At 41.0% G+C, this 22,314-nt stretch overlaps 1 protein-coding gene across 11 annotated transcripts in view; it reads right to left on the reverse strand.

Annotated features, from left to right (window-relative positions):
* MARCHF8 (membrane associated ring-CH-type finger 8) overlaps positions 1-22,314 on the reverse strand; it is an 82,078-nt gene that overhangs the window by 37,941 nt on the left and 21,823 nt on the right. For 3 of the 11 annotated variants that reach the window (XM_085229084.1, XM_085229080.1, XM_010714447.4), the window contains one exon: positions 5,244-5,325. The exons of 7 other annotated variants lie outside the window; for them this stretch is intronic. In XM_085229084.1, the coding sequence (XP_085085210.1) occupies positions 5,244-5,325 (82 nt within the window). Of the gene's footprint in view, positions 1-5,243; positions 5,376-22,314 lie in introns of all 11 variants that reach the window. One more of the 11 variants, XM_085229088.1, reaches the window with a different exon arrangement.

A 22,314-nucleotide genomic window follows, 5' to 3' on the forward strand; every position in this document is an offset into this window, starting at 1 on the left:
CGTCTCAAATTTCGAAGTCATAAAATTTCTTTAAAAGACATAAAAACAAGTATGAGCACATCCACAATCACAGAGGTTGAGTGCACCAAAATACATATGATAAAAATAAGTCAGCAATATTGCCTAGTAACTGCAAAAGACAGGAAACATATTAAAAATGCATGTTTCAAGCATTTACTGAAAGAAAGAAAAAAAAGATAAAAAACAAAAGTACCTTGATCTTCACCAGCTTTCTTTCAGTTATATGCAGGGTAGATGCATGGGTGTGGTACTACCATGGTCACTCCCGAGATAACATTACCATTTCTTTTAATATAATCATTTCAATTTCAGCAAGGCTGTTTAACTTATGCTTTTAGAATTGCTTAATCTCAGGAAGAAGCAACAAAACATAAAGATTTTATTTTTAAGCAAGTATCACCATTTGCTTTATTAGGATTGAAATTTAGGATTTTTTTTCAGCAAACGAGGCTGCCATTCACAGAGGCGTGGCTATCTGTTAGAGGTTAACACCCTGCCAATAGCCTGGAGGCATCCTGTCCTGGCATGCAGTCCCTCAACAATGGCATATAGAGAGAGGTAAGAGATGAAACAGATAAGGAAAAATAAAAGAAATCCACGCCTGTGTAGTTGGGTCTGATTTTCTCAGAGCTATCCTCATAAAGAAAGCACTGTGAAGCTATACCTGGGAAGACAATTACTATTTTCTTCAAACCCATTGTGCAATTAGTCTTGCATGAAACCAAATGACTTAAACAAGAATAGAAGGTGATACGAATCTCACAAGTTTTCATCATAGGGGCAGTAGAAAAAATCCACAATAGTCTTCAGGCTGCCACTTTAACTCATCGAAGTCATTAAATCTTAGTTCCTAAGAGCACTGGCAAGGCACTGATGGCTTGGCTGTTCTTGATCATCTATGCTTAAGGTAAACAAGGTTCCCACACACCTGTAACAGCCAACAAGCATATGCATTCAGCAACACTTGTTATTTGGTGAGCTTGAAATCAAGGTAATAAAGTCCCTAATCATAATCTTTGTCTGTCATCCACATATAGCAACCAGATGAGAAAGGGATGTTGCTAAGAAAGAAACACATGGATTCTAAGACATGTTACAAAAGAATATTTTTAGTAAATGTAACCATAAAGAGAAGTGTGCAGCTTTAGCAACAAGTGAAAAGAATCCATGACTGAAAACAACACGTTCAGAAGAAGTGATGTCTAACAAAAATTAAATGCTAATGTCAAAAACACATGAAAGAGAAGGAGAGCAAGCCACAAAAAGACATCAAAAAGGAGAGGTGGCAGCAAGAACAGCATCATTTGAAATTCCCTCTGTTCCTTACAGATTTATGATTGTTAAAGATCCAGACTTTTTTTTTCCTTTTTTTGTGGGGTCCTGTTTTTCTCAGCAAACCCATACTGTATTAACTTGGAAAAGTTTAGCTTTGTTCTGTACCTTCACCTAAACAGTCTTGACTACTTCTGTCCTCTAAATTCTCTTCTAACGTTGTCAAACAGGGTTTCCTCATTGAGGCCAACTGATTTCTATTACAGTCTATGTGACAGAGCACACTGAGAATCACAGTGGTCATGGAGAAACAAGTAGGAAACAATCCTTCTTCTCTCCAGTAGAAGAATTGAGGCCATCCAATGACATGAGCCATTCAAAACAAAAGAAGAGAGAATTTTTTTCACAACCCATAATTAACAATGGGACTCTGATCCAGCTGATTGTAGATGCTTAATATTTTATTTGGGTTCAAAAAGTGATTTGGAGAGATAAGTGTAGAGAAATCTACTAAGAACTGTTAAATAGAAATACAGAAAAGTCCTTTGGCTACAAATCAGTGGGTGTTGGGAAGGCATCACTGGGAAGGCTGGGGAGGCATCACTATATGCCTGATGATATATCTACTTTCAGACATATCACACAACTATATGCCTGTTTTTATTCTAGTCCCCAAGCATAAACTTCTGCATATTGCCACAAAGTGCTTTGGTCTAACCTGGAACAGCATTTTTAGTGTTCTCAATTCTAACTATGATTTTGACTTTGTTGACAACCTTAGCATTCCTGCTATTATGAGCATAAGGGACCATCTGGGTCTTTGAGTCAATTCTCTGAAACAATCATCATTCATGAGACATGAATCTAGTTCAAACAGGTCCAAGAGAACACTCCTCTCCCATAATGAGAGACAGCTCTCTCCTGCAATTGATCAGGAAAGCAAGATTTCATCACCAGTGATTCAGATACCTGTAGTGCAGAGACTTGCTTAGATAAACATACCCTAGGACAATCCTATAAGGAGGACAAGAAAAGAGACAGATTTCCCAAATACCAAACTGCAATAGCTACTGTCAATTCCTTCCTGACTTCCATGTTCTCAGTGTCTTTCAAGCCACCAGCCTTCACTATCTTCACACAAATTCTCCCAGAAACACAGGAAAGGCACAAAGGCTGCAGCTCCAGGCAAAGTTCTGCAGTGGTCGAACTTGGAGAGGTATGCAGCTCCCAACTGGCCTATCTGCATTCACTGTGTTGTATCTAAGTCCAAGGTCACAAACATCCATACACCAACATTTGCAAACTGTGCTGAAATGTATTTGTTAGTTTCAACAAATACATGGATGTTGAGTGAGTTAACAATAACCTCATCCAAAGACTGTTCTTTAAACACTATTGAGAGGCAAATGTAAGACTGGGGAGCATCCCTTCACCCTCCTGCACCAGAGTGAGATACTGAGACATGCCTTCTGCAGCACCACCAAGGGCAGCTCCAACAGTTTAGAGAGAAGAAGTTGTTTAATTTTGTACTACTAAAGACTTGATTTTGAGTCCAAAAGTGGAACTTTGGGAACTTTTGCTGCTATTTTGATCCAAATGTGTGAAAGCTCCTCATCTTACTATTGTTATTCTTAATAACAATGACAGAAGTAGAGAATAGCAAGCCAATGAAGTCACCTCTTCTCCTCACAAAGCAGGTTTTATGCTCTGCAGCATCACAGTCCATCCAGGTCCCTTATGCCTCAGCTGCAGGAGGATTCTGAGGAATTTCTGCAGCACAGGCATAAAACTGAGCATTTTCAGAGGGGACAAAGATGACACACTTCTCTGAGCCCAAGCTGGTTTAAGCCAGAGGTAAACACTCTTGAATTCTTCCTGAGCCAATAAGGCTGTAATTACCATTTTGTTCTAGAATGACAGTACTAAATCTTGATTATTTATTAAAAAATAAAAATCAGACAAAATCTGAACATTGATAGCTGAAAATGAAAAACACAGAGATGCTTCTAGAAACTATTGATGCACCAGCCCAGTGCATTACATGTGAAAATGCAGAAATAACTCTTCCCTATACCCTGATGGCAAACAGGGTAACTCTGGATTACAGGTGTAACCAAGGAGTGCAGCAGTAAAATATGCTATCAGTGTAAAACAAAATGGAAATTTTAGTTTTAAATGGCGGAATCACAAATCCTCTTCATTCCACTGACTTCAATCAAGTAATTGAATGCCTGGAATCCACAAACCTCAAGAAGCCAGAGAAAGAATTATGGTTGTGAATTTTCACAAAATGAGTATTTATGCACTGAATGGTCACAGTGTTTTAAAAAAGAGCACTAGACTGTCCCCTCTGCATAATGAAGCACCTGCATAATTCAAGTGACACATCAGTTCTCACTGTATGTACAATGTATATATTTCAAGAACTTTAACATACTAAGTCCACGGGAACAGCAAGTTTTTAAGAAGTCAGGATTTGAAGTTGTTTAGGAGTCCCACAAGTATTGATGAGCCCCATCCAACGAGACCACAGACTGATTGCATGTGTGACAAGATATAGTCCCTCCCAGCTGTTGGCAAAAAGGTGAACAGAAATGTGCACAAGAATACGATATTTAGTGACATGCAAGTTCTGCTCAGGTGATCAAGTCGTCTTGGAAGAAAACACACTGCCAGGGCAACATACACTGAACCTCACCAAAAGCACGTGATCATTAATCTCCTCCCTAGGAGATTTCACATAAAGCTGGACAAATTCTGCTGTCACCAGTAGTTCTTATTTACTGAACAGTGAATCAGACTTAAGCTACAATTTTTAAAAGAAAACGACTTGTCTGCACAACAGTGCGCACTGTTTTGTACTAATTATCTAGCGGGCCTTCAGTCTTTGCACTTTCAAGCGCTTTTCAGCAGCCCATCTCTGAATGGAAACAAACAAAACACCTCCATAAAAAGCTGCCCCTAAATCAACCAAATCCCCAGACAGGGCAGGCAGGACACACATGCACCGGTGTGCTTAGCAGCCAGTAGCGTACAGACTTCAGACGCACAAAACAAAAAGCATTTGAACATTCTTGCCACATGGCATTACATGTTTGTATTCCTCCCTTTCTGACGCATGCACAAATCCGCACAAACCCACACATTACAGAGAAAATAATGCTCACAGAATAGAACAAAGACCCTTTGTTATTAGAGAATCACAGAATCACAGAATTGCAGGGGCTGGAAGGGATCTCAAGAGTTATTGTTCCATAAGGTTTTGGAAAATCCCCTTCTTTGTCTAAACTAAACTAAATAGTGCTGCTTGAGTCACGATGATTTAAATACACAAAGCTTGTACTGAAAAGAAATACCAATTTCTTTTAGAATTCGTATCATTAGAAAATACAGACAAGCTTTCGAGAGCACAAGACCCAATTTCCAAGCATCTTTATTCAGGGGAAAAAAAAGTAGTAAATACAGCATCCATTCAAACGCACATACTCTGAAAGGACACAATTGGAGCTTAAGGCTTATCGCACCCAGCTGTGTTACAGCAGAACCTCTCATGGTTACCTCCCCCCAAATAAAAGTGCTAATACTAACACAATTAAAAAGCAAGCTTAAATTAAAAACAAACAAACAAACCCAAAACAACACCAAATACAGCAACAGAAGGAAAAAAAAAACAAACAAAAAAACCAACCAGCAAAACACAGCAGGCTGTACTGCTCACGACAGTATGAATGAAGGAAAGATGCTTGACAAAAAAAAAACACGCAGCTCCACAATTAGGAAGGAACAAAGTACCAGACCAAAGGGATCGTTCAGGGAGCACTGTAACGAGGAGTCTCTGCAGCAGCCTCTACTAATGTGCTGCTCTAATGCATATTTATTCTGCAAGGCTTAACAGCATCCCTACAATAAACCGCAAGCCACAATACTCTGCTGACAAGGCATTTGCCTACCTGAAGCTTCATTTTCCAGCACAAATGCATGCACGTATCTCCAGCGTAGCTTCCCTTGGTTGCATGACTCCTGTTAGCCAGCCTAAAGAGATGGAGCCGTGTAAGCAGAGCTGCTGACTGCCCTACATTTGCCTGCACACGAAGAGAAAGAGTTGCTTCTGTACTTGCCTGGGCTTGTTTAAGCCCCTTAAATGCAGTTCTAGTGTAGCTCAAACTAGACTAACTACTTCCTCCAGCTGATCCAAGCGAAAGGAGCTCGTGATGAATAATGCATGAGAGCTCCCAGAAAAGCTGGTTAGTCGCTGCAGCTGATGTCCACCTTTCCCCGCTTCCCCAAAACAATCCCTAGCAATCGCTGTGAAGCATAGCGATTCTCCCTGGATCCAAAGAGCAAGGAGGATGTCCCTCCTAGATCCATTTTCTTTCCTCTACTTATTAGTAGATCTGGTGATTATATTATGAATTCTAATATTAAAAGTCCCCACAGCTAGAAGTCGAAGAAAAAATGGTAACCACAAGACCATATCTCTAGAATATCTGATACCAGTAAATTCAGCCAGTTGCTCAGAAATTAATGTTTCTTACTCATAAGGGAATAAGAGAAGCCACGTAAAGATGAACATTGAAGGCAGAGAAAGAATGGGACAGATCGGAAAACAATACCGCAGAAAGAAGGTGGTAAATAAAAAGCCTGCTGTAGCTGGCAGGTTAGTTGGCTGTTATAGACAAAATGAATTGTTTAAGGGAACTTTGTGGGTGGAAGAATATGGGAGATAAATTCACGCAGTTCTTCTCTTGAGCAGTAAATTCCGCTCACCACTACAACTTCACAAGCTAACTACAAAGATCTCTTACTTTTCAATATCCTTCCAGACTGAACAAATACAGGACTAATTTGCAAATACTTTATTTGAAATTACTGCAGTAGGCATATGTCAATGCATGCCACTTACAGATTCTATTCTATTTCCCCGAACTGTTTTGTTTTGCTTTGATTTCTGTCAGAGACACAAGTTATCTGGCATCTGTTTATCAGTTATCTGCTGCGGTCCAAACGACAGAGCCATCTCAACACACAATGAAGGCTCTTTCAAGTGGTTAGTTTCCTGTAAACGAAATGTAGCTTTAATGTATCATCCACCAAAGGCAGTATCTGTGCATGAACCCAGTCTTGCACATCACATCCTACCAGCTGAGCAATTGGGCTGAACGCAACAGAGACAGGAAGACTGCTTTATAGACAGATCTTCTGTTTCTGCAAAGGAAGCCAAAAGGAATACACCTCGTCAGGGATAACAGAGCCATGTGGCATACTCGGAGCCTGCACTATAACCAGACAGTAGCAGGTGAAACAGCTGAAATTAATCATTCTGAGTGCAATACACTTCTGAGTTGTGAAATGGTATAGTCTGCTCACTTCTGTGTACCTGACTTGATTTTGTATATTCCAGCAAGTGGCAAATTTAAACTACAAGATTAGCTCTATCAATGGCAGGGTCCAAAACCAGTCCATTCTCATACTGCATTTTGATTAAACATCAGAACCTTCTCCCAGTGCCAGTCCTGCAGACTCCTGCAGGCACACAGAGTGATACCTGGTGCTTCTCGCAGAATCACTGCTAACAAGGATTTTGCAGTCAAAATTTCTGCCCGGACACCTGCACTGCCATGAATTCACACTCTAGATGTCTGCTTTAATATCTGTGCTTATGGCACGGAAACTAGAGTCGAGTTCTGAGGTTGTTTTTCAGGCTCTGAGTTACTGAGGCTAACAGGATTACTGGAGGGGAGGGAGAAAAATCTGTCATTAACATACAGTTGTCAGGCTTTATATACCATCAAGGCTTAGTTAAGAACATTTGCCCTTTTCTACAGCACTACAGCACTCCAGAATGTTAGGTCAGAGGTTATGAAGGTTGGTTTCTAAACTCAGTCCATAAGAAAGAAGGAGACAGACACTTGAGCAGGGTCTGTTATGACAGCACAAGAGGAAATGCTTTCAAATTAAAAAAGAGGAGATTTAGACTGGATATAAGGAGAAAATATTTGTAATAAGGGTGGTGAGGCATGGGCACAAATGTCCCAGAGAGGTGGTGGATGTCCCACCCTCAGTCACAGTCAGGCTGGATGGGTCTCTGAGGAACATGATCAAGCTATAGGTGGCCCTGTTCGTTGCAGGGGAGTTGGATGACATGACCTTTAAGAGTCCATTCCAACTCAAACAATTCTAAACACAGCAAGCTGGAAGAGAAATCTGGTTTAATCATATTCTGCTCCAGCGATACAGTGAAGGGCTGCCCCAGAGCCATGCATACACATGGCCCATGGGGCCATTCCCACAGCTTGGGTTGGCAGCAGTGTATTTCTGGGAGGAACAAACCAGAGCACAAACAGATGAACATAAGGTTAATTAAATGCTGTTAATTATTTCAGACAGTTCTCTCCATTGTGTATTTCAATTTAAAACTTAGCATGAGAGTTCAGTCCTATCTTCCTGTTGGAAATGGTCTTTTATCAGAGAGATTTAAATTAAAAAAAGCACTTTCATAACTTTTTAAAGAATAATGAACACAGATTTTTCTAAAACAATCATTTCAATGAACTAAAAATTTAATCAAAAACCCACTCATCCACAAACCCTCCCCCCCAGTTTCAAGATGTTTCAGAACTGGGGGGAAAAAATTGGAATCATACATGGAAAGCGTAAGGCCACATGGCAAACAACTCCAAATTGCTATGAATTAATGGATTTTTGAAGCAGTTTGTGATTTCTTATGATTCTTATGTTTATGAGGCTAGAAAGGTCAGTTTAAAAATTAAAGGGGTTCAGTTGAACAGTTTTCCATTTTATTTAAAATGAAGAGCATTTTGTAGCATTCTCTTGCATGCTTGAACAATGATGTTGCAGCTGTGAAGGAAGAGATGCAGGAGAGGCCTCTCCACAACAAGAACTGTGCAGAGCAGAGTCATCTTTCATTCATGTGCACTTACTAGGTGAAACTTGAAATAATGTGTGCAGTGTCAGCTGAAAGACACATCACTTCATTACATGCTTATGCTAGAGGCCAAGCTGAATCATGTTGGTTAAGTACTCAGCAACTGGCTGGCCAGTTCATTTTACAGTCAAATTTTGTACAGTCTATTTAGTTTCTCCCGTTTTTAAATAACTGCCACCTCCCGGGGAAATTCTCTAGTAGACCATCTGCTCATTTCCTATAAAACCTTTTCTCAGACATTACCCAAATTTCCGCTGCCAATTCGAACTTCTTTAATGTATAAGTGGTGGTGGCAATGAAATTAAAAAATATAATAATTAAAAAGTACTCTGAACTGAAGCCTGCAGTACAAAAAGGCACTTGGTATCCATGAAATAACGATAGAAAGGCAGTGTTTCTCTGCAGTGCATCTCAGCCAGCAAAGAAGCCTTTCTGATCCTTCCTGGTCATGGGTTAGGAGACAACAGTCATTGTCCAGAGGCAGCTCATCTTGCATTTTTAATTTGGTATATTTCTGTCTGAGTCGATGCACAGCTGTGGAGGGCAGTGCAGGGGCCACCTGAAAGCATCTCTCCACCTTCTTGGCTGCTGCCACACTTGCTCTAACCTCAAGCCTACCCTGCAGCTTCCAGCTAGTGGACACTCCTTGGTCCAAACCAAAGGAAGGTGGAGAAAAGGAAGAACCAATGTGGATGGCACAAGGGTAAGGAGAGAAAGAGGAAATAAGGAGATGCTAAATATCAGGAAGTGTTTCCTGCCTGTGAAATTGCATGAGATGGTACTTGTTGAGAGGCTTCTCTCTTTTTCATGAAATGCTGTAGGCTGCACAGATGCAATGTGAGACTACTTCCAAATAAACAAGGCTGGAAGGAGCTTCTGCAATTAGGGGACACACTGAGGAGCTAACAGACTTTGATACAGCAGATGTTTCTCCCAATCTATGCGAATTTCACAGTGGAAAAATGAGAGGATTTTACATCTATTTTTAATGAAATTAGCATCAGTACTCAAACCCTTTACCCAGCATTAACAAATACCACACAGAATTCCATGCTTCCATGCAGCAGGCAGAAAGACAGCAGCACCTGCGGGTAGGAGCTGACTTGGGTCTACCGCTTGTGCCCAATTCAAGTACTTGTCACTGTGACACAAAATTACACTTCTACAGAGCAAAGTAAAGGTGCTTACCCAAGTGCTGTGGGTGTCACTAATGCAGCTACAAAACAAGAGTGGGATAGAACAATATTGCCTGTAGAATTTTTTTTAAAGAAGGATTAAAAGATGGAAGGAAAAAAACACACACACAAAAAGCACTTCACATTAGAGAAAGTTGGGTGATTGAACATGAAATGAAAAGGCCAAACTTCCCCTCATATCTACGGCTTTGGCTTCTTGTTCTGCTTTTTGGCCTTGCCGGGTATAGCTGACTTCAGAGTGGCAGACTGCACACAAGTTCTGTCCAGCAAAACCGCACATGTGGGAACTAGTTAGGACACTTTCACAAACATTTGAGAAATCTAAGAAGAAAACCAAAACCCAGAACTTTCTTATAAAGAGGAACTGCAAGAGCTTCCTCAGAAATTCTTCCGAAAGGAAAAACAAACAAACAAAAAAATAGATTCAAACCCAGCAATAGCTAAAGTCCACATAAGTGTTGTACAAGGTTTTGACAGAACAGATGCAACAGACCTGGGGTCAGGGCTCTACATTTAACATCTCAAAAATCCTGGTTCTAAATTAGAACATCAGACTTCTCAGTTACTCATCTCAATAACTGAACAGAAAAAACAGCAGTGCCATAAAATCAGCTGAACTCATCTGCTTCCCTTCACCTTGTAATGCCCGGAGGCTGGCTGCCTCAGCCAGATTTACCACAGGTAGCAAGACTGAAGTAAGCCTTCAGCCGTCTGCTCTCTGTGTTCCTGCTGGCTACCCCACACCATCCTGTGGATGTGGCAGGGACACCAGGGTCTGCAGCCCACTCACAGCAACTGGCCACATCTGCACTGCTCCTGGGATGCTGGGCCCAGGGCCTGATCCTCACCTTGCAGCACCTGGATGCTTTGCCAGTTCCCCACCTGTTCTGCCTGTCTCATGGAGGGCTGGCTTTCCAGTGGCTTTACTACACTGTTTTCAAGTATTTAATGCTGTGGTAGACTCCGGCTCTCAGTGAAATCAGGGTTACATGGTGTAAACCCAAGCAAGAGCTACAGACAGGCAGTAACTTGGAGATATGTATGCAGAAAACTTCCCTGGCATCCTGAATAATCCCAGAGACCTAAATACAGCTCCATCTGGAGGGTAGGGACAGCAGGAGGGCTACTGGCAGTTAAGGGGCAGAAGAGGGCTACAACAGAGAATGTTTTCAGGCAGCAAGCAGCTGACACCAGTCCTGACATGGGGGAGGTGGGGGGGGTTGTGAAAATGTTCATGAACCCACAAGCAACAGCAGTGTTTCACGATCTTTGCTGTACCTGCATTCAAAATGAAACAGTTTATGGATGATGAGGGGTTAAAAAAAAAAACACCAACAAAACAGCACAGCACAGACACAATGCTGTGGGAACCAATACTTGGGAGGGGAACGGTGTGGCCCAAACATGCAAGATGTGCCTGAACTCCTGCCTGCTTGCTCCCTATCCTCATTAATAGAAAATGCAAGGACACTTTAATCAGTTAATTCTAGTAACTACTAAAAAGCATCTTTCCAAACAGCACTTTTCTTCAGATTCCATGGAATAAGTGGTGTAAAGGAAGGTTTCAACATATGTGTTGACTGCTCCAGAAGCTCTCCTAAAGCAGGGACACCACAGGGAGTGAGGACTGTTTTTCTGGAAATGCGTTCTCCCCATCTGCTTGTCTGCCAGCCTCTCGTCTATCAGTAACTTTCCCTGGTGGTCTTTTCTAGAGCACCGAAACTCCCACCTTTACTATTCTGCAGTGGTGGAGTGTTCCCTCTCATTCACACTCCGCAAACTACAGTACAGTCTCAAGTCAGTTGTTGCCCAGTGTAAAACAAAGCACTGTGGTTTTTTGCAGTCTTTGCTTTAGTGAGGTGCTATCCCCAGATATCTGCAAATGCTATGAGATTGGAAAAGAACAGTGCTTTCTCCAACTATCAGCATGAATTAATAAGTTTCCATTTGACAAGAGTTATAAGGAAGCCCTAAGTGTTACTGGAAGTATTTTCCAAGGTAGATGAAAGGATTTGATTTGCTGTATTCAAGGTAAAGAATATGCTCCTTAAGAAGAAGTGTAATTGAGTCCAAGGCTTTTGTGAAACTCATACTTACCAGTAAGTCTGTCTTGATTTGTATTTAGTCCAGATCACCATTTTTTGTGAGACTTTGACTGGATTTCCTAAAAGCCTTCAGGGGTGCCTGATGATCCTATATAAAGGGTATAAAACAGCTAAGCTCTGAATTAGCGCAAGTCATTGCTCTGCATCTGAGCAAAGGGGCACTCACTGGTCACAGGCATAAGTGACTTTACATAAGGATGGTGAGGGGAAGTGTCATCAAATGACCCCCCACTTCCTTCTTTTAAGCTATGAATGTTTTGAATGCAGCTAGTTTCACCAAGTAGAAATTTGTAACTGTCTTAAATGGTGTTATTTTTCCATCTAAAAAAGTCAAGCAATACTAATAGAAAACCTAAATGCTTATGAGCAAATTCCTGGCAGATTAAAAGTTGGCCTTGTCAATACACAATCACACGAAGATGTTCCTACTGCCTACTGGTTTCAAAAGATTAGCATTAAACCTGGCATTAGTCAATATTTTCAATAATCATGTGAAAATGAATTTAAAAAAATATAGAAAAGTCTTTAAGTCTTTGCCAGCTACATTTACAGACGACAAAGCTTAGCAGGGTGGTAAAAATGAAGAGGCTGACAGACAATCAAGCAATCAAAATGGATTTTGGGGGGAAAAAATTAACTCAAACTGTGCTTTACTTTGAGCAAGTCCAAGTGACACCAACTCTAACTACAAGCTATAGAGGATTTAGCCCACAAAGCAGGAGTGCAGTGAAGGATTTAGGAAGTTGCAGTAAGGTGACAACTGGAGATGAGAACCTGATCAGTGCAATTTGCCACTGTGTTACAGCAAAGAGAGATCAGCTTTCCCTCTGAAATACAGCACCACCAAAGGGATGCACTGGAGAACTAAGGGACAACAGCAGCAGCAGCAAAGCACTGACAGCAAAGAAGCGCAGCTTGCCTTGTAATTGAGATACATGTATTCACCTCCACTGTCTCAATCTTTCCTTCCAAATAAGAGAGATGGGAGGAAAGGCTTTCCTTCCCTGCCCTCAAGCATTTTCAAGGCTGCTGGAAACACACTGGGAGAGATTTAAGAACTTTATCTGTAAGTTTCTCTAAAAAAGAGGGTGACTTGTTTGCAGTATGTTGAGTGGTCCATGAGCACCACTGAAAAGTCTGTTTCAATTAATAGAAAAAGAGGCACCTACAACCAGCTGGGAGCTGAAGCCAGACAAACTCAGAATTAAAAACACAGAAAATAGAAGTCAGGTGTGGTTTTTGTAAACTAAAGCTGGTTGGCATGGAAACAAACTATTAACCAAACTAGAACATCTACCCCTCATGTTCAGCTCAAGGCTGTAGATTTGGCTATAGTGCATCTTGTACAGTTAAGGACTTATTTGCATCTGTAACAGAGGTGAGTGCAAGTCAGATGTGACCATCCCTCCTGGCCTTCAACATCACAAACTTCAAATGAACTATAAAAATAAAACAAGGCATTCTCAGCCTAACTAATGGGAAAGGGTTTGGGGATGGAAGGCCCTACAGACTTCAGTTTAGAGGACAATCAGCCTTTTATTATTAATACCTACGAATACATGAATATAATTCTATTTTATATAACTATGCTCCACTTTATATAGTAAAAATTTCATACAACAAAAAAATCTGTACTCCAGCATGTCTCTCCCTCTTCTGTGTGAGACAAATTATATCATCATTATGTGATGATCAAGCATTTTTATATCATGACTTGAAGCAATGTAAGTACAACAGTCAAGGTTTTTATATTAATCACAGTACAGAACCAGTTCTGTAATGGGAGAGGGTATTTTATATGAATTTAAGCACAACATAACACTGGAAGTACACAGGCTCTAATTTGCAAATGTTTCCATGAACACTTCCCTTTTAAGTGCTTTACTTAAATAGCTACGGTTTAAAGCTTATAGGTACTCAGTAGCTGTGCTTCCCTTTTCCCAAGGACCCTAACCTTGGTGTCTAAGAACAGACTATCCTATGCAGGGAGGTCTCTTCAACATTTCTGCCTGTGGATGTTTCAGTAACTCAAATGGCTCTGCAGTATGCAATGCTTGTAGGCAGCCAAAGGAAAAGTTACACTGCAGCATTTCATGGGGAATGAATCTATTTAACTGCTATTATATTAACCAGCTCAGAGAAATTAAGATGCAAAAATCAGTGAATGTTTCACTTGGTTGCATACAAGCCTGCCTTGCAATCTTTACCCAAATAATTTGCTCTCTGCCATCTGCAGTACAGAAAGAAGACTGGGGAGGGTAGAGGGAGAGGGGGGGAAAAAAAAAGCCCCACCCACTCCATTCTTTGGAGTCAGCCAAGTGGTTCCACTGTTGTGAATAAAATCTCAAGCCAAAAAACATACGTGTAAGCAAATTGCTGAGGGAAATGTACACTGCTTCTTTCGAACTGATCAATCCAGAAACCACCTCCTCTCACATCTACTGCTTGAGAATAATGACTAGAAATATACAGGCATACAATTACTAGAAAAAAACTTTAAGACTGATGTGGGTTTTGTGTATCCAGTCAGTCCTCCTCTGAAGCCTTCAATTCAGGAAAAGCTAGTAATCTACGATAAAAGGCAGTTCCTTGATTGCTTTCATGAAGAAAAAAATTAAAAAAAATCAATTAATCACTTGCCATTCAAAAAAAGCCAGATGCAGCTTCCACACTTTCAAACTGTCTTTTTTGGGGCTCCTGTCTCCAATTCCTAAAAAAGGAAAATCTCAAACAATTCAATGTCAATCTGTAATTCTGAACAACATATGGTTGTGACATTTAAAGTACAGTATAGAAGGAAGAAAGAAAAGCTAAAAAAAATAGACTAGTCACTTCTCTGGACTATATAGTTAAATCTGACATCAACACATGCAGGAGTAGTAAGATAAAACTTGCCTTTTGCGACTCCTATCAGGGCCTTGATGTCTTTTTTTGTGAGGGGTCCAAAAGCACAGTATTCAAGGTGTGGCCTCACCAGAGCTGAGTACAGGGGTATGATCACCTATATTCCTCCTGATACAAGACAGGATGCCACTGGCCTTCTTGGTCACCTGGGCACACTGCTAGCTTATGTTCAACCAGCTGTCAGCTAGTACTCCCAGATCCTTTTCCTCTGTGCAGCTGCCAACCACTCTTCCCCAAGCCTGTAGCACTGCATGGTGTTGTAACCAAAGTGCAGGACACAGCACATCCTTCTACTGCACACAACCACTCCTTCCAGAACCTATTTCTTCACCAGCCTCATGAATCAGATGAGCTTTAATCATGCCTATAGGGATTACAGCCAACTAATCAGCATTCCCAAGAGCTATGATCTCAGGCATGTGGAGGTTTCTGGGTTCTCACTTCCCCTTTCACTTGCCACTTGGGAGCTCCTCTCCTCTGAGCAGGCCCTGTGGTACTTGGAACTCAGCCCTCTGCACCTATCCAGCTCACCACTGGGCTACACACTGAAAAGCACCCTTGAGCTGAGAATAGCATTTCAAGGGCTTCTTCCATATACTGCCTGTTCTATACTGCCTTCCTACTAGATGTCATCCACCTGTTTGTGTCCTCAAGTAGCCCAGGAATCTGGTCCATCCTGGAGCAGCAGACAATCTTTTGGAAATACATAGTGAGTGTTGGGGGAAGGTATTTGATCATATGTTGCCTCACTTCCTGGCAATAGTGAAGTTTATCCAAGAAGGCTGGGATGAAGGGTAAACACAGCACAATTAGAAACGATCCTAGACAAATATGGCAAAAGTGACTGAAATTAGCTAAGTAATGCAAATTTTTCTTCAGGGTAGTGAGGCACATTGAAAATCTGTATCTCCCAACCGCCTTTGATATAGATTCAAGGAGGTCATACAGAAAAGCAAGAGGTATGTTATAAATGTAACCACGAGGTCTCTGAAAAACCCAAAACGTAAGATACAAACCTACTACTGAAAATGTTCTAATATTAAAAAAAAAAATCAAAAAACAGTTTGAACACTCAGATTTTGCATATATGAATATCCAAGCAAACACGCACGCTTGCAGTTGCGTAATGTTCAATACATTTAGTTGCTCGGTCTCATACTGTTGCCGCTAGGAGCACCACACATGTTGCACCCCTGAAGAATACACTGGGAGCACACAGTGTGCACATAGCACAAGAACTAGGCCAAATTCTGCAGATTTGAGGACAATCCTCTCCAAGATCCACAAAGCCACCTGTTGTTAAGTTCACAAGGAATACGAGACATTCTACAGTCAAGAATATGAAAAAAAATATAAAAAGGCCACTCCCACTCATTTTCATTAACATGAAGTGCGCTCATTTATAAAAGTAGGGAATTGGGTTGTAAATAAACTTAAATATCAGCAAGTACATGATCCTATTCTTCCCTTTAACTCTGAAAATAGCAGAATTCAGTTGTCAACTTCTTGAAAATGAATTTCTGAATTCCAGTCACTAACCTCATAAAAAAGCATTTGGGATTGTTCAGCAATAAGAAAAAAAAACTTTGACTTGTGGATGTCATGAAATCTCCACAGATGACTTTCTAAAACAGCAGCAACATAAACCAGCAAAGAGAAGTTCATCGCAGATGAGTAAACATCACTTCTGGGACCAAGAGAAGCTGAATGGATCCCAAAGGTGGATTTTGTTTCTAGGTATGAGCACTACCGACTCAAAAGGCTATAGTCCTAACTGCTTAGATTTCTGCAGTGAGCAGAGAAGCAATTTCTAAAGAATACAAAGGCCTCTTCCCTTGTCAGCAAGATTTCTTCATAAACAGTGTAAAGGCTATGAAAAATTAGCTAAGTTCAGAGGTGCCCATCTAAGGCTACATATACCTTTTTAGAAACTAGGGGTAAGGAGTGTAATGGAAAATCAGCAACTTGAATGTCAAACACAGCTTTGAAAAATCTGAAGTACAGATACCATAAGGATGCTACATCACTACATTCCCCCCACACAGAATTTTTAGTCTTTCTTCTTAACAGGGAAAAAATAAATAAAAAAAAAAATCCCCAAACAATACAAAACTCAACCAAGTAAAAAAAAATGAAGACACTCACCAAGCATCAATGCATGAGGCTTAGCATGAAGGAGAAAAAAAATATATCCCTGCACTTCTAGTCTGTCTTTCATTTACAGAAATTACCTTTAATTAACAAAGCTTTAAAAATCAGTTTGCAGGAAGCCTGATAGCATCACTTTCAAGAAACAGTATAGCCACTGGATGATGGGAATCCCTGAAAAGTATGATTAAGGCCTTGACCCATGTCTTTGTGGAGCTGCAGTGATTTCAGCATCACTCTGCTCTGACAGACATTTATACACAGATACAGCTCAGTGTGGGATCCTGACTGACACACTGTTCTTAGAAAGAAAATGAGCGTGCATGGTTTTGGCAGGATAGAAAAATGCCAGGATCACAAAACAGAAACACGCCTACAAACCACAAAGGAAATGCACTCAGCTATCCCACAATTAAATAGTGCCAGCACTTCTTTTACAAAATTTTGTTTTTCTAAGAATTATGCTCAGCTTGTTCACATGAACTGCTAACGAAAACTAGACAGATTGTGTTAATAGCTGAGAGGTGGTTTAAGGATTCAGGTTAATGCAACAGCTATGGATCATAATAATTAACTACAGGTTTCTGGTGCTGAGACTCCAAAGCAAGCAGTTCACATACTATTATTGACAAATAATCAAAGCAGAGGCTGTACGTGTCTGATTACAAGCAAACAGCAAAACCTTAAACTTCAGTAGTTTCTTTTCTGAAGCATTGGTATATGAAAAAAAAGTTCCACTGCTGCATCAACTGCTGTTAGCTTCTGAAATGTTTACTGCATTTTTAAAATTCAGGGTTTTCTCCTCTTCTCCTTCAAACCCCTTTCAGAAAGCATTTCCATAATTCATCTCCACTCAGAAGCCACCTGCTCCTCTCCTCACCCACACACGCTGTACACACTCCAAGACAAACGCAACAGAGTATCACATGGGGTGATCCGACTTTCTTTGTTACAACTGCTCAAGCAGGAGCAGCTTCCCCTGGCCCTTCCCTCCCACTTCCCGTTTCCTCTCTTCCTCCTCCGCCATCAATGTTTCTGGGAAACAACGCGCTCCTGCGTTCAGCTTCCGAGAGTGGGGCTGGAGAGGACAAGCTTCTCAGCCTGTATTTGACATAACAAGAGCAGTGAATTTAATAAAGGAAAGATGCCAGACAGTGTTAATATAGTACATTCATGCAGATCTGGGGAGGTCACAATCAAAATGGGTCCCTCAGAGAATCTGGTGACAAACGCTTCTGGCTCCTCATCTTTTGTGTGTAGACCTGAAACCTTTACAAGTCTTCTGTCAGTAGTGCCTCCCCACTTCCACAGATGGAGGAAAGACAGTACTACCTAGTTGGCAGGAAAAGACAAATCCCAAATTCCAGACCAGTAGTTTAATCCAGGCCAGGCTGTGTTCGGTGTGCTTGTCAGCCTTCCAGGTGGCACACTGAAGAGGGAGGTCAGTGGTGCTCTTGCAAACACCCTGTGGAAGAGCAGGAAGAAGCCCTGAAGCTGGCAGCGAATGGCAGGAGTGCTGTGTGCCCATGGGGAGTGCAGGAGAAGTGCCTCAGGCCACCAGACATCAAGGTGTCTGCGGTAGTGAAGAGATACACAGCACCCTGATGTCTGCAGGGCTTGGCTGAAATGACAGCAAAGCCATCATGACAAGCACAAGAAGGTCTCTCCTAATAACCAAAGGGAGATATCACAAGAAGGGTGGTGTTGAAGCACAGACAAGTGCACCACTCCTGGAGGAAAGAGAGGGATCTGGTGTCAAGCAAATTCTCAAGCAATTTTCCTGTAGTGCTCCTCACTAGACTGTTTACCTGTTGAAGGTAATTTGAGTGGGAGCACAGTCAGCACATGCTCCTATGTAAACACACACTAAGATGTCAGAAGTCAATACAGAAATCAGTCAAGGAAACCTTGCTCTCAGCATGACAGCATCACTGCAGGGCTACGACTCAGAAGGCTGCAACAGCTGCCTTCCGTCATCCACGGTGTTCTCAGTGTTCCTACCTGGTCACAGACAACAGGAGAAGAAGCATTTTCCCCGCAGCTCCTCAGATGTGCTTCTGTTGCCTGTTCTGTCAACAAAAAAATTGCCTAATTGCTACTTTTCAAAAAGCAGGAAGTGTGAGATCAGCTTTTTCCAAGAAGCACTTTATGATCCGGTGAAAAACACGGTAGGTAAAAGCCAAAGTTCATATTGTCAGGAAAGGATTTTGCAATTCCCACTTTGAGGCTTAAACCTATAAGCAGTACAGCAAATGAGACATCTGCTTCCCACAGAAGAGTTACAGGATACTTGGACAAAAATTCTTCTGTAGTTAACCAGTTTCTACACAAAGTGAATTTAATGAAGGAAAGATGCCAGACAGTGTTAACATAGTACATAGCTACACACAAACACATAAACCTCAGTATAAAAATAATAAGGGGAGAAACTCTCAGGGGATTCACAGCCTGTTTGCTTAACGGCTGGTTTGGTTCAATGGACAAGCAAAGCCACACGCACTGCCTTACGAATGCACAAGCATTTCAATCAAGTTCAGCGAGTTAGAGCCCACAGACACAGCTCAAAGTCCAAAAAGTAAACTGAAGAGGTCAGAGAGTGCTTCTGTACCTTAAGAACAATGTAATACCTCTCAAGGCATTCAATGCATTCATCGTTATATCACACTGCTGATCTGTGATTAAAAATTCTTGCAACTGCATCTATTGCTTTTTTCTTCCTTTTTTTAAAGTCCTGCTTTTCCAGTAAGACATGGCTTGTATGAGTTAACATGCTACAATATCTTTCCTGTTACAGAATGCAAGAGATTGCTAAGAAGGCAGAAGTTTAGCAAGATGCAGCACAATGTACTTCTTTCACCACAATTTCATCCGGACAAATCAGGTAGTCATAGTGACACCAAGACAGCACCTGAAGATGTATAAGATTATTATAAAATCTCTGCTGAGCACATAGAAGCCAATAATTACTTAACAGCACTTAGACACAAGAAGGCAGTTGCTCTAGAACAGAGAGCAGAAGAGTTTCAGTCAGTGAAATAAAATTGATGTTTAAATTTGACTGGAACATTTATTTGGTTTTGCAATATATGATCTTTGCTATACGCTCTTTGAGAGGAATTCAGTATCACTTCCCACATCCAGGCCGTTGCGTGCCCAAAGTGGTTTGAACCAGCATCCTACGATCTCCCAATCACACCTGATCAGCCCACCCATGATCTGCCTATGAGATCTGCAGAAATCACAGCACAGGTGGCCACAGTGTAGAAGTTACTCATGTTTTCAGAAGGACAGTGTAGAAGCTTTGGTTAGGGAGCTTCACTCACCATACTACCTTATAGAAACAAGCTGTGGGGCACAAACCTCTCAAACAAGCAATATCCTGTCACAGAACGACAGCAGAACAACACCTTCACCACATGCCAGCATCACTGCCTCATTTCCACTTTAAGTGCTGAGGGCTGCCTGTTGGATATGTTAGGAAACATCACTGTCAGCAGGATAGCCTCCAAAAGGTCAAAGTCTGTTGCACCTCACAAACAATAGAGTGACTCTCCCTTAAGGCAGGTAAGTATGAGGCTATTCCTAGTGAAGGATAAGTAAGAAGCTAACGATGGTTATTAATAGCTCTTAAAGCTAACAGTTCATCTGAGTTAAATGCAAGAGTAATAATCCCTTTATGACCTTCCCCATTCTTGTTGTGAAAATGGACAAAGTTTCATCAAAGACTGTTGGTAACCACAGTTTTCAACTATTTCAAACCTTGAAAATCACACTAACCTGAATGACGATCTACCAGGCTCCACTAATAAATATCACTGACTTCTAAGGACCTAAAGCAGAAATGGCAGGCAGGTGTTATGCACCTTACCACCTTTTCAAATGCAGTAGGATTTCTGCCACAGACTTCCACATGTACTGAACTCACATGAGACATGCCCAAGGACTACAGATTATCTGCTTTGATAAATTGTTGTGTAATAATGGTCGTAAGGATTTCTTGCTGTTTTTCACAGTTAGTCCCAAACCACTAGTCCAGAAAACTTGCTCTTGCAGCAAGGAAAACTATTACTAAAACCAGTCAAGCCTTAACTTGAAATATCAAAGCTACATCTTGACCAGAAGCAAGAAAGAGCGCAAATATAGATCTGAACCATTCAGCTGGAAAAAATTCTCTCTGCAATTCTTATAAACATAATGTGGAAAATTAAACACATCTGTATTCACAAAAGATAGGAGAATGAGAAATAAAACATCTTCCTTCTGGGGAAGAAATCAAAAACTAACTTTCCTCAGACTGGCTAAGTTCCCTCTTTAGGCACACTGGAGCTTCACTTTATGCTGCTGTGCTTCTTGAGCTCTTTCTCTGAATGGCTTATGCAGGTACAGACAAGCTAATGGTCTAGTTTGAAATACCAAGTTCCCAAAGGAAAAGTAAACCAAAACAAGAATAAAAGTAAGTCAAACTTTGATCTGTTAGCTGACATTCAACTTTCATACACTTTGGTTTTAGCCAAGTTTGGTAATAAACAAGGCAGATGTGTACAGAGCCAACTCAGTCTACAAAGCACACACCTGGAGATGCCCTTGGTCTAAGAACCTGCTATTATACAATAAACCTCCATATTATCTTTTAAAAGGTAATATTAGCTTTGATTGTTATTTGGAGTTTGTTTGATTTTGTTCAGATTGGCAAGTGGCTTTGTACAACTCAAAACCTTTAAGACCACAGTGTACACAATGGCTTGAGGCGCTTACTGCCATTAGAATGAGTACTTTATTATACAGAAAAGGAAAAGAAAGGTAAGAAAATTAAAGTACTTAAATCAAATTGTAAAATGCTCCACTCTCTCCTAAAAATCCATTACATATTTTTGTAGAAATCCATGCAAGAATGGTGTCCAGGGCAGTCACAACACAGAGAAGTAACTGCAAGCTGTGCTGCATAATGGAAAATTACAATACTGAAAGAGAGGAGCACTGAAGCTAAAATGACTTTGTACTGAACTTACAAAACTGAAGTGCAAATACTTACTTTCTTTCTTAGTTTTACCTAGTGTCTTTCTCTGGAACTGCAGATGTTACCCAAGGCAGGAAAACCATCTGCAACCGCTAAGCAAATTTGCTCAATACTGCATTGTACTTTTTATCTTGCAGTGATATCTACCTCACACACAGTACAGGTGGTCTGAAATGATTGAAAATACACCAGTGATGTTCTACAATTTCTTCCTCTTGCACCCTCTATATAAAATTGTTGTGTCAGAAACAAAGGAAAAGGTTTGGAAAGAGACTTGGGACTCTCACTTCTGGGCTCAGTGCATGGTCAAACAGTTACTACAGGTCATTGTAATCTGACTGGCCTCCTAACTCACATGACCTAACTGGAGAGTAGCCAATTCAGAGAACTGTCATGCATTTACAAGGGAACTGTTTCATGCCCTCTCAGAGCATAGTGTTTCTCTATGGGAGGAGCCCAAAAGAAGCAACAAAAAAATCCTTTTACCCAGAGAGCTGCCCAGCACATTCGTGGACTGCTGTTACTTGTTGTAGGTTAGGAAGCAAGAGATTCCAACGGACTCCTGAGACAAGGTGCCCCAATGACTTACAGCACCTCAACTGTGGAGACAACTTCCTGCCTGGTTCCAGCAACCAAAACTAGTGCCAAGTCAGTCTACCTGGATTCGGGAATCCAGAAAATTAATTACTGGTTTAAGAACGTGAA

This window comes from Meleagris gallopavo, chromosome 8 (assembly GCF_905368555.1).
Source record: "Meleagris gallopavo chromosome 8, MGAL_WU_HG_1.1, whole genome shotgun sequence".
Taxonomy (NCBI): Eukaryota; Metazoa; Chordata; class Aves; order Galliformes; family Phasianidae; genus Meleagris; species Meleagris gallopavo.